The 15,000-nt window shown below is 42.7% G+C and overlaps 2 protein-coding genes and 1 long non-coding RNA gene across 3 annotated transcripts in view; 1 reads left to right on the top strand and 2 right to left on the bottom strand.

The window, feature by feature from the left end:
- cdh17 (cadherin 17, LI cadherin (liver-intestine)) overlaps positions 1–5,183 on the bottom strand; it is a 15,454-nt gene extending 10,271 nt beyond the window's left edge. Inside the window, exons 1-5 of the mRNA XM_035525904.1 lie at positions 5,096–5,183; positions 2,654–2,715; positions 2,102–2,203; positions 1,629–1,766; positions 1–81 (exon numbers count right to left, since the gene is read on the bottom strand). The exon at positions 1–81 is cut by the window's left edge and continues 58 nt beyond it. Coding sequence (XP_035381797.1) covers positions 1–81; positions 1,629–1,766; positions 2,102–2,203; positions 2,654–2,701 — 369 coding nt within the window. The 5' untranslated portion in view covers positions 2,702–2,715; positions 5,096–5,183. The remainder of the gene's footprint in view (positions 82–1,628; positions 1,767–2,101; positions 2,204–2,653; positions 2,716–5,095) is intronic.
- A 648-nt stretch (positions 5,184–5,831) lies between these two features.
- Positions 5,832–7,117, top strand: LOC113571895. The gene is made up of 3 exons (XR_003410038.2): positions 5,832–6,061; positions 6,642–6,694; positions 7,049–7,117. It is a non-coding gene; the product is annotated as an uncharacterized LOC113571895 (long non-coding RNA).
- A 5,245-nt stretch (positions 7,118–12,362) lies between these two features.
- On the bottom strand, positions 12,363–14,367 carry gem (GTP binding protein overexpressed in skeletal muscle). The gene is made up of 4 exons (XM_027001187.2): positions 13,879–14,367; positions 13,578–13,654; positions 13,245–13,449; positions 12,363–13,067 (listed from the first exon to the last, which is right to left on the bottom strand). The coding sequence occupies exons 1-4, from the start codon at positions 14,213–14,215 to the stop codon at positions 12,790–12,792; spliced, it is 897 nt and encodes a 298-aa protein (XP_026856988.1). The 5' UTR covers positions 14,216–14,367; the 3' UTR covers positions 12,363–12,789.
- Between the last annotated feature and the right edge of the window lie 633 nt (positions 14,368–15,000).

The raw sequence follows: 15,000 nt of genomic DNA, 5'->3' as shown, positions 1-15,000 counted from the left end.
ATTGTTGTTGATGTCCACAACATGGAGAACAACTGTGTGAGGTCCATCTAGGACGTCATCATCATCAGAGAGTGCCTCGATCTGCAGTACAAATATATTCAGTTACGTCATATACATACACCACACTAAAAACCCATGCTACATAAAACATCATATACATACACCACACCAAAAACCCACGCTACCTGAAACATCAAATACATACATACCAAAAACCCACGCTACCAAGAACATCAAATACATACATACCAAAAACTCACGCTACCTAGAACATCAAATACATACATACCAAAAACCCACGCTACCAAGAACATCAAATACATACATACCAAAAACCCACACTACCAAGAACATCAAATACATACATACCAAAAACTCACGCTACCTAGAACATCAAATACATACATACCAAAAACCCACGCTACCAAGAACATCAAATGCATACATACCAAAAACCCACGCTACCAAGAACATCAAATACATACATACCAAAAACCCACACTACCTAGAACATCAAATACATACACCACACCAAAAACCCACGCTACCGAGAACATCAAATGCATACATACCAAAAACCCACGCTACCAAGAACATCAAATACATACATACCAAAAACCCACACTACCTAGAACATCAAATACATACACCACACCAAAAACCCACGCTACCGAGAACATCAAATGTATACATACCAAAAACCCACGCTACCAAGAACATCAAATACATACATACCAAAAACCCACACTACCTAGAACATCAAATACATACATACCAAAAACCCACACTACCTAGAACATCAAATACATACACCACACCAAAAACCCACGCTACCGAGAACATCAAATGCATACATACCAAAAACCCACGCTACCAAGAACATCAAATACATACATACCAAAAACCCACACTACCTAGAACATCAAATACATACACCACACCAAAAACCCACACTACTTAGAACATCAAATACATACATACCAAAAACCCACACTCCCTAGAACATCAAATAGATATATACAAAAAACCCACGCTACCAAGAACATCAAATACATACACCACACCAAAAACCCACACTACCGAGAACATCAAATACATACACCACACCAAAAACCCACAATACCTAGAGCATCAAATATAGAGGAAAGCGTATCCAGGTCATTGTACAAGTTTGAGCAAAAAGTGTCTTAGTAAAATTGATAATATTCTCCCCAAAGACAAAAGTAAAGGTTTTTTTTTTTAGGATGTGTTAATTACAATAATATATAATTGTTAATTTCTTGTTTTTTATTGATCCATGTTAACGTGCTGGTTAAACCTACAAAACCTTTAACTGTTTGTTTATTATGAAAAGTGTATCTGAAAACTGTGCATAACAATTAAGAAAGATATCTTTATAATGTGATAACATTTATGATTTATGAAAGGTCTATTCATAAAGTGTATTATAGTAAGGTAAAGTGCATTCCTAAAGTGTGTATTACAGTCATGAAAGGCGTGTTCATAAAGTGTGTTCATAAAGCATGTTCATAAAGTGCGTATTACAGTCACAAAACGTGTGTTCATAATATGTGTTCATTAAGTGTGTATTACAGTCATGAAAAGTGTGTTCATAAAGTGTGTATTACGGTTAGCTCATGTGTTTTGCCAGGGCTCCATTCCAGTGGTTCTTCCAGGTACAGCCAACCATCCTTGGACATGCTGATCCTCCCATGTGTCTCACCACTCACACGATACGAGGAAACACCTTCTACCATGGATGTAAACTAGACACACACACAAACACCGCACACCCACACCAAACACACACACCCACACCAAACACACACACCCACACCAAACACACACATACACATGCAATAGCTGACTGGCAAAAAAAATGTAATCTGTCCTATTAGCTATCAATCATTACTGTAATCATTTTTGGTTTTGGTGCTCGGCTGAAATCATGATGCAAATGATAATCCACACTTCAGCGCACAACTCTTCAGTTTGTGCCCCTGCTGGAGATTTTCCAGTTCAGTACTGGCTTAACCAGCCTGGGGACCTTACAGACATAACGGTAAACCCAGCACCCATGCACCGCTGGGAGCGCTGTTACCTGATAGATGGCGAAAGGTACCGGGGAGGCCTCGGGCACGAGCAGAACTCCAGGACTCTTCCCCAGAACTCCTTTTTTGTCTTCCAGACCTGCTCCATAAGCCTGTGTGAAGACAACCGGTGAGAACGATGGCGCTGTTCGACAACCCTCACCGGACTTGACGTCTGCGCTTCGTTTTAAAAATGTTTCAAATGATTCAGCTGTTATTGTTCCTCTCCTGCACGAAGGCAAAGCAGAGGCTGTGCTGGTGCTGTTTACTGCTCAGTGCACTCGGTGATTACAGAGACAGCAGAGACTTCAGTACAGTTACTGATTCATAGAAAACCAGATGACAGGACTGCAAGGCGTTAAGATGTTTACTCTGGTCAGAAACTGGATCTGCTTAGAACAGCACATCCTAAACACATGCACACACACACACGCATACACACACACACACACGCATACACACACACGCACACACACACACACACATACACACGCACACACACATGCATACACACACACACACGCATACACACACACACACACACACACACACACACAGCTTACACAGCTGATGAGAAGGACTAGCAGCAGTCGGTGTCTATTTGCCATCATAAGGAAGAAACGTCCTGATGGAGAAAGCAAAACATGAGAGGGAATTACAACTACAGTAAGGGCCCCAAGACAGACAAGCAGAAGCACTTTACAATTACAGAATAATTACAAACACACAGTGGATTTATCAAGGCCTTACTACAACACTTCTCATGTTCTGGGCTGCATTTCAGTCTCTGTGTAGCAATTTCAGTGGAGCAAATACACACACACAGGATATAGATATGGGGAAAGTGTGGGAAAATGTTTTGTGTGTGTGTGTGTGTGTGTGTGTGTTTGTGCGTGGATGTGTGTGTGTGTGTGTGTGTGTGTGTGTGTTTGTGCGTGGATGTGTGTGTTTGTGTGTGTGTGTGTGTGTGTGTGGGCTGGTGAGAGTACAATCGTGTTCAGTGTAGCCCTGCATGTGTATTAGGCCCTGCAGGGTTCTCTCTCTCTGCATTACAGTGCACGCTTGCCAGAACAGCGTCTGACACACATTTAATGATGCCCACACAACTCCTCGCTGCATTGTCTGCACATCGTTCTGTATGTGTATGTGGTTGCGGTGTGGGGGGGGGGCATATGTGTGTTGATGTGAGCATGTGTAAGTGTGTGACCCTTATGAGTCACTACTCCCAAAAAGGTCAAATAAAGGTTATTTGGACATTCTTAAGTGGATTCTGACGTCAAATCGAAAGTGTGTCAGAGTGACCTTAAGTAAGTGATTAACTTCAGTTCTAGCCAACACTGAAAAGATTAACACAAAGACTACAGACATTTTAGAAATGTGTCATTGTCTCTGAACCGAATGGAATATATCAACTTTGCCTGAATCTCCGGTTACAGCGTCACTGCTGACCGGTTATGCCTAGTGACAAAAGAGCCCCGACTACATACATACCCTAATATTGACCTCTACGCTACACAAATCACCTGCGCACAATTCTGACGTACTGAAGGTTAATGTTCTATTAAAATCAGAGGTTTAACCCACCAATCAAGACCCAGTTTGCGGGGACCAGTACCAGGAGGTTAGGGAACCATGAAATATCAGCATTTACTGAACAAATGTGTGATCCCAGAGAAATAGTGATAACCTCACACACAGAGTTCTTTGGTGCACTACATTAGCATTTAACACATTGGATGATTTTGGAAGGTCAGTGGTTTCCAGAGGGAGGAGCTAATGTGGGACTCACTAAATCTCAAACCAGTTTCTGTGCCCTCAACTATTGAACTTCATGTTAAAGCTTTAGAAAAAAATAAAAGTATTAGTTTCTAAGAGATACCTAAGGTTTCCTTATATATTTACATATAGAGGGAGATTAAACATGTGGAATATTCATTAATATAAGTATAAATATGCAGGAATTATTTGAGTCTTCTGAAAAAAAGTGGTGTGATACTACTGATGCAGTAGTAGTAATGTGTCAAGGATACATGTAGCACGCTCTGTGGGAATGGATGAATGTACCTCATTGATAAGCCTTGTAATGATTGGCTAACTGTCTAGATTGCTAAGATAAAAGCCAAGCGATCGAGTTGTTCATAGTAACACATTGAGTCAATGAGCATATTCAGATTTCCACTCAAATATTAGGTCTCTTTTTAATTGACAAATCGACCCATTTTCCAGTTCGGAGTAAAGTTAATTGCGCTACATAAGATAAACTCTTGAGCATGTGTGGTACCGGCGTAGTGGTCTGGCAGGAAGGTGACAGAGGACATCTGCACGAGAAGGTCACTCATGCTCTCTGACATTTTCACGCGCCCCTCTGGAACTCATAAACTACCTTCTTGTCTTTTCTTTCTATTTTCAACATTTTCACTTGTTCTGCTTCACCTGATTCTCACTGTGTTCTATGGAAGTGAAAATGTGGACAGCCATTTAGCTCCATGAGGCGAGACTCAGTGCTCCAAGATTACAGATGACAATCAATATCACCCCAAACAGAGTAATAGTTATACAAAGAGAAAACCACAACCATAAATTCCTCCACAGTCAGTAAGACTCGATACAGTCCTGACCCACAGAGGCCGCACGCACGCTGACACACCGGCCTCGTATTAGGCTCTCGTAGCTCTCAGTGAGAAAGGCTGAATTTTAAACACTTCACTCGAGCCGCTCCACTGTGAATACGTTTTAATTTCACTTTGCCTGCACTGAGATGCCATTTCATGAAATGCCTCTCACATGGTCAGATGCAGCTAATGCCCTTGACGTAAACCTTAACCAAGACCAAGGAAGAGCATGACATGCCCCAGCACAGGGCTTCACACACACACACACACACACATACACTGACATCATATCACTTTCCTCAACAGGGCTTCATAAGCTATACACACTAAACGAAACCATGTAAAGTCAAATGATTGCGCGCATGATAAAAGGACAGAGATGGATGTAGTTACCTGAGAGGAGAGAGAGACGCAGCTCTGTCTGAGTGACAGAAGGAAACTCAAGTCTTGCACAGCTTCCTGCTTAAAGTGAAACGTTAACTCATTTTATTGAACCTAATCATTATCTAATGCTCAGGGGAGTGGAGTCCTTATACGGATGTGTGTGCGTGTGTGTGTGTGCGTGTGTGCGTGTGTGTGTGTGTGTGTGTGTGTGAATATAGAGAAACCTGGCACATGGATCAAAGGCTTGTGGTACTGTGCGAGCATCCTCAGTACAGAAGAATCATTCAAAGTGGGGAATAAGTCCCGAGTGTCACCAGGAACAGCTGTTCTGCTCTGAACTATGGTGAACTTCCCCAGACAGGGATAGAGGCCACACATGGAACAGATGGCGTGTGTGTGTGTGTGTGTGTGTGTGTGTGTGTGTGTGTGTGTGTGTGTGTGTGTGTGTGTGTGTGTGTGTGTGTGTGCATGGAGTAATCGAGACTGAAGGGCTGCAGACTTCGCTCTTTGACCCGTGCCACTGTCTTTTTGGCTCTGTGCTCCTCCGGCACATTGGATTTGAGATGCATGGCTATGAGGTTGTAATGTAGAACGTTAGCTTTCCTGGCTGTGCATAGAGCCTACGCAATGTTTAACAGTGCTGTACAAAGGTCAGAGGCTGTTTCCATTATTTTCCTTGGAGTTTTCCCTTCTGCAAGTGGGCATATCTAATCTCCTCAGAAACATCTTTGTTAGTCATTTTAGATGCGCATGAGAAAGAAACTGGCAAGGCAGCTAAGTTGTGTTTGGGTATTTGCTTGTGTGAATACCCATAAGGGACTTTATGAAGGGGAACATAATATCAGGATCTCTTTGAAGGGGAACATATAGTCAGTGACACCTCTGGGAACACCATCTGTTTGGAGGAAGCAGCTATAATGCGATTTTAAGATCGTAAGGATGGACAAGTATCAGTGGTAGTACGGTGCAAAAAACGTAAGCTTTCTTAAATTAAATTAAAATTAAATTAAATTAAATTAAATCTATCTGATATTATGCTTGGTGCTTTTATGTAATGTTTTGTAAATATGTGTTATGCATAACTTGCATAATTTGACACTGAAATAAAATCACTTTACTAAAAAGTAAAGCATTCAAAGGCAGACTCTCACTTTGCACAGTGTTACAGTAATGGACATGACTTTAATAGGACTTTAAATGCCTTCATGGTCTTAGCCCACTGCACCTCAGTGAGCTGATTATTAGGTGGGCTTCCACAAGCTGCTCACGCCTGCTACCCAACTAAAGAGAAGCGAGGCAGCTTTTATTATTGCATTAAAGTGTGGAATTCCCTCATAATAACCTGATCTAAAGCACTTTAAGAGGAAGACTTCATGTTTAGCTTTTAATTCTGCTGCATTTTATTTCTTATATTTCTTATTTCTTATCTTAAAGTCGTTCATTTTATTTTAGTTTTTTTAAGCGCTTTGTAAACATTGTTTTAAAAAGCTATATAAATAAAGCGTATTATTATTATTTTATGAGACTGTGAGTAACTGAACAGCTGTGTGCTCAGTTTTTCCAGGGCCAGCAATATATCACAACATCACTGGTTCATTCACAAGATAGGTAAGTAAAAGCCTAGGGTAGGTTCTAGAGCTGGTTCTAGAGCTGATTCTAGATGTGGCATTTGCTGTCATCTGGAGCTGAACAATCAGAATAAACCAATTTAGAGCTATAGACAAAAAAAAAATCAGAATAAACCAATCAGATCTATAGACAAAAAAAAAAAAATCAGAATAAACCAATCAGAGCCATAGACAAACAAACATGAAATCAGAATAAACCCATCAGAGAAATAGACAGAAAAAAACAAAACATGAAATCAGAATAAACCAATCAGAGTCATAGAAACAAGAAATCAGAATAAAACTATCAGAGACAGTCAAAAAACATGAACTGAATGGAAATTTACATGTTTAGGAAGCAGGAAGATATTGGGTTTGGCAAACAACCTGGAAGACCACAGAGCAGCTCAGGAGGTGACTGAAGAGCACTTTCAATCACAAGGAAAATGGGTCAAGAACTCTACCCAGGATATCGTATAGATGTGTCACAGACTATACAGATGACTATGTTCTAATGACCTCAGAGGGCTCACCTCTCTGCAAAGATGCAACGTACTAGTAAACCTCAAGAACACAACGGCTAGATTACAGTTTCCTGAAAAGTACAAAAAAAAAGAGTAGGGACCTGGGACAAAATCTTATGGACAGATGAGGTGAAAATTAACCTGCACCGATGTAGTGGAATGAGCAAAGTGTGTAGAGATGAAAGAAACTGGTGAGGCATGGAGACCTGGGCATGTGGAGCTGCTGGTGCAGCTGAAGCACACCTCTTTAATGATGAAGTCATTGATGGAGCTCTCCCCTTTACTGATGATGTAATTGCTGGAGCAATCCCCTTTACTGATGATGTCTTTGCTGGAGCAATCACCTTTACTGATGATGTCATAGCCGAAGCAATCCCCTTCACTGGTGATGTCATAGATGGAGCACTCCCTTTTACTGGTGATTCCAGAGTCTGAGCACTCCTCTATGTTAAGGTTTGTAATTAATAAAGCACGGAAGCATAAGAATTCTCTCTGGTAATTATCAGATCATTAAATGAGGAATCACAGAACCCATTATTCAACATTATGCCACTGTGGAATAAGGTAAGTAAAAACAAGCACTTAATAGTTTGATGGCATATCCTAAAGGGTAGTTTTGCACACTCAGTTACTCTGCATGTTAAGTGCCCTAGTCCTTCAACCATTTTGGTGGTTTCTGTTCTCTGACAGGGCATACTCAGCTCTAGCTCAAATCTGTCTTATCTCATCTCATATCTGCTCCTTTGGTGTCCAGCAGAATCATGAGGGCCTGCTGAACCTGAGCCTCCACTACATCCTCCACTTACCGATTGCTCACACACTTACAAGGGCCTCCTTCTCGGCCTTCGCATGTTTACTCCCAGCCAGTGTTGACGCAAACAGGATCATGCGTTCCATGTCATTTGGATAAAGCTGTGTGAAGACTGTATCTCTGCCATAATCTGAAGCGTCGGTGGAGATGATGCACTGCAGCGTGGAGGCAAGCGTGTAGTGGCTCCGCCACTGATACGTAGTTGGGTAAAAATTTTGCATGCCATGAGAGCATCCTAAGGACAGAATGTAGGCTGGCTACAACCTTGGCTCTGGCTGCTTGTTTGATGGCGTGTACATGTCCTGTATCCAGCTCGTTGCCGTGGGCCATCAACGAGTGTCCGAGGAAGCGTCAGCGCGGGCTGTCCAAAACAATGTCCGAGTGGGTTGTCTGAGGAAGTGTCCAAGTGGGCTGTCCAAGGAAGTGTCCGCGTGGGTTGTCTGAAGATACTTTTTCCTATTTAAACATTTTCATCAGTCTCTGTATCACTGCATCCAGTGCAGCTCTGTACTCCACTTGTATGCATCTGAAGTTCTGAGCATTTGGCACACCCTTATCCTTACTCTTACCCTTACCTTTACTCTTACCCTTACCCTTACCCTTATCCTTACTCATACCCTTACCCTTATCCTTACTCTTACCCTTACTTTTACCCTTACCCTTATCCTTACCCTTACCCTTACTCTTATCCTTACTCTTACCCTTACTTTTACCCTTACCCTTATCCTTACCCTTACCCTTACTCTTATCCTTACTCTTACTCTTACCCTTACCCTTACCCTTATCCTTACTCATACCCTTACCCTTATCCTTACCCTTACCCTTACTCTTATCCTTACTCTTACCCTTACCCTTATCCTTACCCTTACTCTTACTCTTACCCTTACCCTTATCCTTACCCTTATCCTTACTCTTACCCTTACTTTTACCCTTACCCTTATCCTTACCCTTATCCTTACCCTTACCCTTACTCTTATCCTTACTCTTACCCTTACCCTTACCCGTACCCTTACCCTTATCCTTACTCTTACCCTTATCCTTACCCTTACTCTTACTCTTACCCTTACCCTTATCCTTACCCTTATCCTTACTCTTACCCTTACCCTTATCCTTACCCTTATCCTTACCCTTATCTTTACTCTTACCCTTACCCTTACCCTTATCCTTACTCTTACCCTACCCTTACCCTTATCTTTACTCTTACCCTACCCTTACCCTTATCTTTACTCTTACCTTACCCTTACCCTTATCTTTACTCTTACCTTACCCTTACTCTTACCCGTACCCTTATCCTTACTCTTACCCTTATCCTTACTCTTACCCTTACCCTTATCTTTACTCTTACCTTACCCTTACTCTTACCCGTACCCTTATCCTTACTCTTACCCTTACCCTTACCCTTACCCTTATCTTTACTCTTACCTTACCCTTACTCTTACCCTTATCCTTACCCTTATCCTTACCCTTACTCTTACCCTTACTCTTACTCTTACCCTTACCCTTACCCTTACCCTTACCCTTATCTTTACTCTTACCTTACCCTTACTCTTACTCTTTCTCTTACCCTAATCCTTACTCTTACCCTTAACAGGTGAATTCCTGCTGGTGGGTGGAGAGTAGCATGCTTGAGGTGGAGGCAGGAGAAGTTACTCTTACACTTACTCTTACCCACACTCTTACGCTTACTTTTACTCTTACATTTATTCTAACTCTTAGTCTTACCCTTCCAGATTTACTGACATAATTTTCTGGAATGCTTCTGGGGCTGACATCAAGCCATATGGCACATGGCAGAAGCAGAATAGGCCATCGTATGCTAGTAATGCTGTTAAATCCTTGCTATCGGGGAGCACAGAGAATGATACGCATTTTCAAGGTCAGTTGTTGAGAAAATTGTAGGTCCAGCTAAGATAGCAAGCAGTAGAATGGATCTGTCCACCACTGCGGCCTTATCAGGCAATCTAAGATCTACCCACATCCTTAAGACACTCATTTTTCTTCTGTGTCACAGCTATCCGTGAAGCCCAAGGTGATGCGTCAGTACATTCAATTACACCTGCGGAAAGCAAATGGTTCAATTCATCAGACACACCAGGTCTCACAGAGAAGGGCAGACGTCACAACTTTTGACGTACGAGTGTGACAGACTCAGAGACTGTGGCATTGTGCAGGAATCCTGTCACACAGCACAAAACGTGAGTTCCTGCTGGCGGGTGGAGAATGCAGCATGCTTGAGGTGGAGGCAGGAGAAGTTACTTTTACCCTTACTCTTATCTTTACTCTTACCCTTACTATTACTTGACCTAATATGAGAGTAGTTAGGCAGTAGTGCTGGATGGTTCCGGAGTTTGTTTCATCAACTCTACTACATTTTATCTGAGCCTCTCTGTCCCCCAGTCATTATTGTTGAAAAAAATAAGTAACATAGCAAGCACTGATAGATTTGTTATGTCATTGTCACACTTATGTATTGGATCAGCAGGGACACTGGATGCTTGGTGTAAACTGTCTATTCTTTAGCTGGGAAACAGCCAGACCTCACACCCTGTGCATAATGTCCACAGGCTGATCCAAAACAAGCCTCCAAGGCTACGTTCACACAGAAGGTAAACGTCTTTAACCCAACCCGTTGATTACTCTAAAGTAAATGCTTGTGATAATCTGCAGTGGAAGCCAGCAGCCAATTAGGAAGAAAGAAGGCCAAGATATTAACGATGGATCTCTGTAGCGTCCGAGCAGCTTCAACATTTAGATCAGTTACCCCACTATCCCGTCACCGAGATCCTGCCTACCGATGCTGGCCATCTTTCCTTCTCTGCAGCATGAAATTATATTGAATGTCAAGTTGGACTGGCGTAAAAGTCGCATGAATTTCTATCTGGCTGTTCAGACCGAGTCGCATTGCTGCATATCAGACTCCAGTACCACATATGAAAGTGTCTTAAATCAGAATTGAGAATGTCAGAGATTGTGTATTTTTGCTGTTCACACTGCCACATATGAAGAAAGACATTGTATTTGGGTTCATTTTACTTACTGTAGCCCAAGTATCCAGTTACACTTTATCCAGCAGAGCAGATTTGGACATAAAACAGCCTTTTACTAGAGCACTTAAGACATCTCAGGCCTTTAGTGCATAGTGTCTGTGTGCGTGCGTGTGTGTGTGTGTGTGTGTGTGTGTGTGTGTGTGTGTGTGTGTGTGTGTGTGTGTGTGTGTTTGGCAGAAAACCAGAAAGTTTGTGAGCTAGTCTTTGGCAGTGAAACGTCTGTGTGATCATGAATTGCTATAAAGGCTTTAAAATGTAGCTTGTATGTGTTTGTGTGTGCATGTGTATGTAAAGTATAATGTGCAGACATGATACAATAGACATGATACACAGCTTTCAGAGCAGAAGAGAGAGCTGTGGGTAATAATATTACAACCCTAAAAACAGTACAAATAAAGACCACAAATACAGAATCAGGAGATTTTAGACAGTGGTGTGCACATTAGCTACAGCTCCTGTGAGAAGTGGGAGAAAGAGAGAGAAATATATGTGTATGTGTGCTTGTGTGTGTGTGTGGGGGGGGTGTTATAGTGTGAAGAAAGACCCCAAATACACAACCAGATTTTAGACAGTCGTGGGCAAGAGGTTCCCATTTGCAAAAAGCAGTTCTGTACTTTCCTCGAACTTTGAACTGAATAATTGTTTTATACCAGTTTTTTAACTAGAGTGAATGTGAATGGACTTCCTCCAGTTTTCCTGCATTATATTCACTGGTTCTCTATGTAATCATCATAGTTCAGACAGATTAATTTTACTGAACATATCCAACTCACTGATGAAGATTACAGATTCTACTGCAGTCATATTTCAGTGTGGTAAACACTGGACAACTGTCATCTTTCTTAGGAATGTACATCTATCAGCTGATCCACATAAAGGAATCAAGTAAACATCTCATTTACAATGTCCATGGTCAGTCTGAACTAACAAAGCTGTTGATGCCAGCATTTTAAGTACAGTAAAGATAGTCAATAATATGAGATGAACATCAGCTCAGCAATAATGCCAGAGCATATTACAACCATACACACACACACACACACACACACACACACATTATATATAATAGCCTAATGAGTGACATTAACATCAAAGTCACACCCAGTCAAACTGATTGGCTTCCGTTCAGTTTCACAATGAGTAAGAGAAAGAAATGCTTTCTCAACCATTTCACTGCGAGCTATACTGTGTATAACTATGTATGTGACAAATAAACCAAACTTAAAATGGAAAACTTATTATATGAAAATAGACATTTTATTTTATATGAAATTACAAATATGTAGGCTTAAAAGCATCAACATGGAAAGCATATTCACACACTAAGGTACAACAATACTATCAGAAGACACAAATTATATATTATTTGTGGAGTATAATTTGGATTTTTAAAATTGACCATGCTCCATGTCATTAGTGAATGGAAGGGCTTATTCTGAGTGGTAGAGACCCTCCTGGTGGAGACTGAGCAGCAGGTATGTGGGTAGCTATTTGGATTTCGGTCCATCGCAGATGGTGCTAAAAGCCTGAAACCACTGAAACTCCAGTGCTACCACGGACTGATTGGTCATCGCAGTCTCCTTCCCCCAATGCACCTTGTGGAAAACACGCTCCCCAAAAACCGTCCCACGCCTATTACTGCTGTACGTTTCCTTTCCCTGACACGCCCGCAGAGTAAGTAGGTCTGCATGCACACCGCAGAGCGAAAGAAGTGTCACAACACCGAGAGGTCATGGCAGGATTTGGACTTTAGTTTCAGCGCTGCGTTCTTGTTCTTCTTGGCCACTAATTTATCAATGAAGCGCTTGGCCTTCTTCGGGATGCTCTCTCTGCTCTTGCACGTCGAGCGCCATCGGGTGATGGCTTCGGCACTGTCTCTGCGCAGACGCAGCTGGCGAACGACGCCCTCGAAGAGCGGCCACACGTTGTGCTGCATGGCCGCTGACGTTTCGATGAACTTGCAATCGAAAACCATAGCGCACGCTCGACCTTCTGTGACACCAAAGAAGAATAAAGGGCACTTCAAATGCATCCTACACACAGCTCAGACCAAGTCAGCACAGGGACTGGCACATGGTGGTTTAATTTGGCATAGCCTTGGATTTCCGCCCACTGTAACTTTTCTATGCTAAAAACCGAACCCCACGAGTTTATCCAGTAAAAGCATACCGTTCACTGACACTTCTCTCCGGCGCACTAAATCGCACTTGTTGCCCACGAGGATGATAGGTGTGCGATGAGCTTGGCGTTCACGACGCAGCTGGATGCGAAGTTCAGATGCGCGGAGGAAACTCGTCCTGTCCGTTATCGAGTAAACGACGATATACGCGTCACCATCTTGCAAAGCGCGTCCCTGCCTCCAACTGGCTCCGTCCTGTGAAAGCGGGAATCGATGAACACTAGAAATGAGCGCCGTCAGGAGGCCTAACCAGTTCAAATGAGACGAATGATACTGTGTATGACTAAAAGTCATCATATTAAATGCAAGGAAACGTGTGTTACCTGCGAATCCCACATATCCAGTAATGTAACTCTCGCGCTCTCGCCGTCCACCAGCATGCTTTGCTCAAACATCTCACCTGTAAGGGAAAGCAAAGCACAGAGGGTGTTGGTATGGGACTCTTAGCCGGTCTGTATCATAAAATAAAGGTTTTCTTAATTGCACGTTGTCTACTACACAACAGAACACAATGTTTGATTTGTGTCAACTTGTTTTGGATTTTTTTTTTAACCAAATGTAGGCTATTCCTGTGAACTCACGGACTGTGCATTGCACTGTAAACAGGTGCTAACGTTCACGTACATCCGTACAGGTCGGAGTCGCTCTCCATACTGTCTGCCGCCCCAGCGAAAATACTCGCGAGCGCAGTTTTGCCAACTCCGACGTCTCCGAGCAGGACCACGGTGAACGGACCGCTCGCGCTGGGACTCGGCGCCTCAGCCGAAAAGGCGGAATCCGAAGAGTCGGAGCGCCAGCTCCTCGCGGTCCGTAAGCAGGACCGCGACCGAGGCACGCACAGGACGGGCGTCGCGAGACTGTCGGTCAGGAGGTGACTTCCATCCGTCGCGCAGATGCTCCAGCGGTGCAACTGCTGCTGTACGCGCAGGCTGTGGCGCCTGACGCTCGCAAGCAGAGTCATCTGCGGAGCTCTAACTGTTGAACTCTAACAAAAACCCAGAAATGCCTATGCAGATCCGAAACGGTTCTGCCGCCTTTTAACTTGTTCTAGGCGCGTGGTTCTTATTTTCCGGCTCCAGACTCCCGATTCTGAACTCAGCACGTGTGCTTTACTCAGCGGTAATCCAGAAAGGTTCTGCTTCCTGGCATCACACGCTTTGTTCGCTCTGGGGTACTCGGACAGAAGATGAAGGTCTCGGAGACGGAAAGGATTTCCTTGACGTCACACCGTCCTCCAAATGATGTCTCGCTGGGTCTTCCCTAAAATCGCACGTTGTGGGGGCGTCGCTTTATTTTACAGATCGATTCGTTGTAACAAATATCAACGAATTCAGACCGTCGTATCTTTATAGGGCTCAAACAGCTCACTTTCATGTATTTTATTCATTCTGCTATCCTCAAAAGCTATCATGAAAGTGTTCGAGATGAATAGGGTATAATTACGTTTCTAGGTCTAGGGATCTCTAGAACATTATTTTCCCGGTTTCTTGTAATAAAACGCAACATTAAACACAGAGAACCAATAGTCAACAGTTATAGGCATATATACTACATTTAAGTTTAGTCTTACAACCAAGTCATTGATAGAGTCTAATTATACAACCCACAACGTAATTCATATTCATATACAAGCAAATGTGTATTGCGCGAGCTTTCACACGAGTCTCAAGCGCGTGCACATGCCCAAGCGGCGTTCCGTGGATTGGCCCATCATGATAGGGCAGATTATAATCAGTGCTGTTTTTG

This window comes from Electrophorus electricus, chromosome 5 (assembly GCF_013358815.1).
Source record: "Electrophorus electricus isolate fEleEle1 chromosome 5, fEleEle1.pri, whole genome shotgun sequence".
In the NCBI taxonomy this organism is placed as follows: Eukaryota; Metazoa; Chordata; class Actinopteri; order Gymnotiformes; family Gymnotidae; genus Electrophorus; species Electrophorus electricus.
Note: the sequence above shows the minus strand (reverse complement) of the source record. Positions and strands in the feature narration are given on the sequence as shown.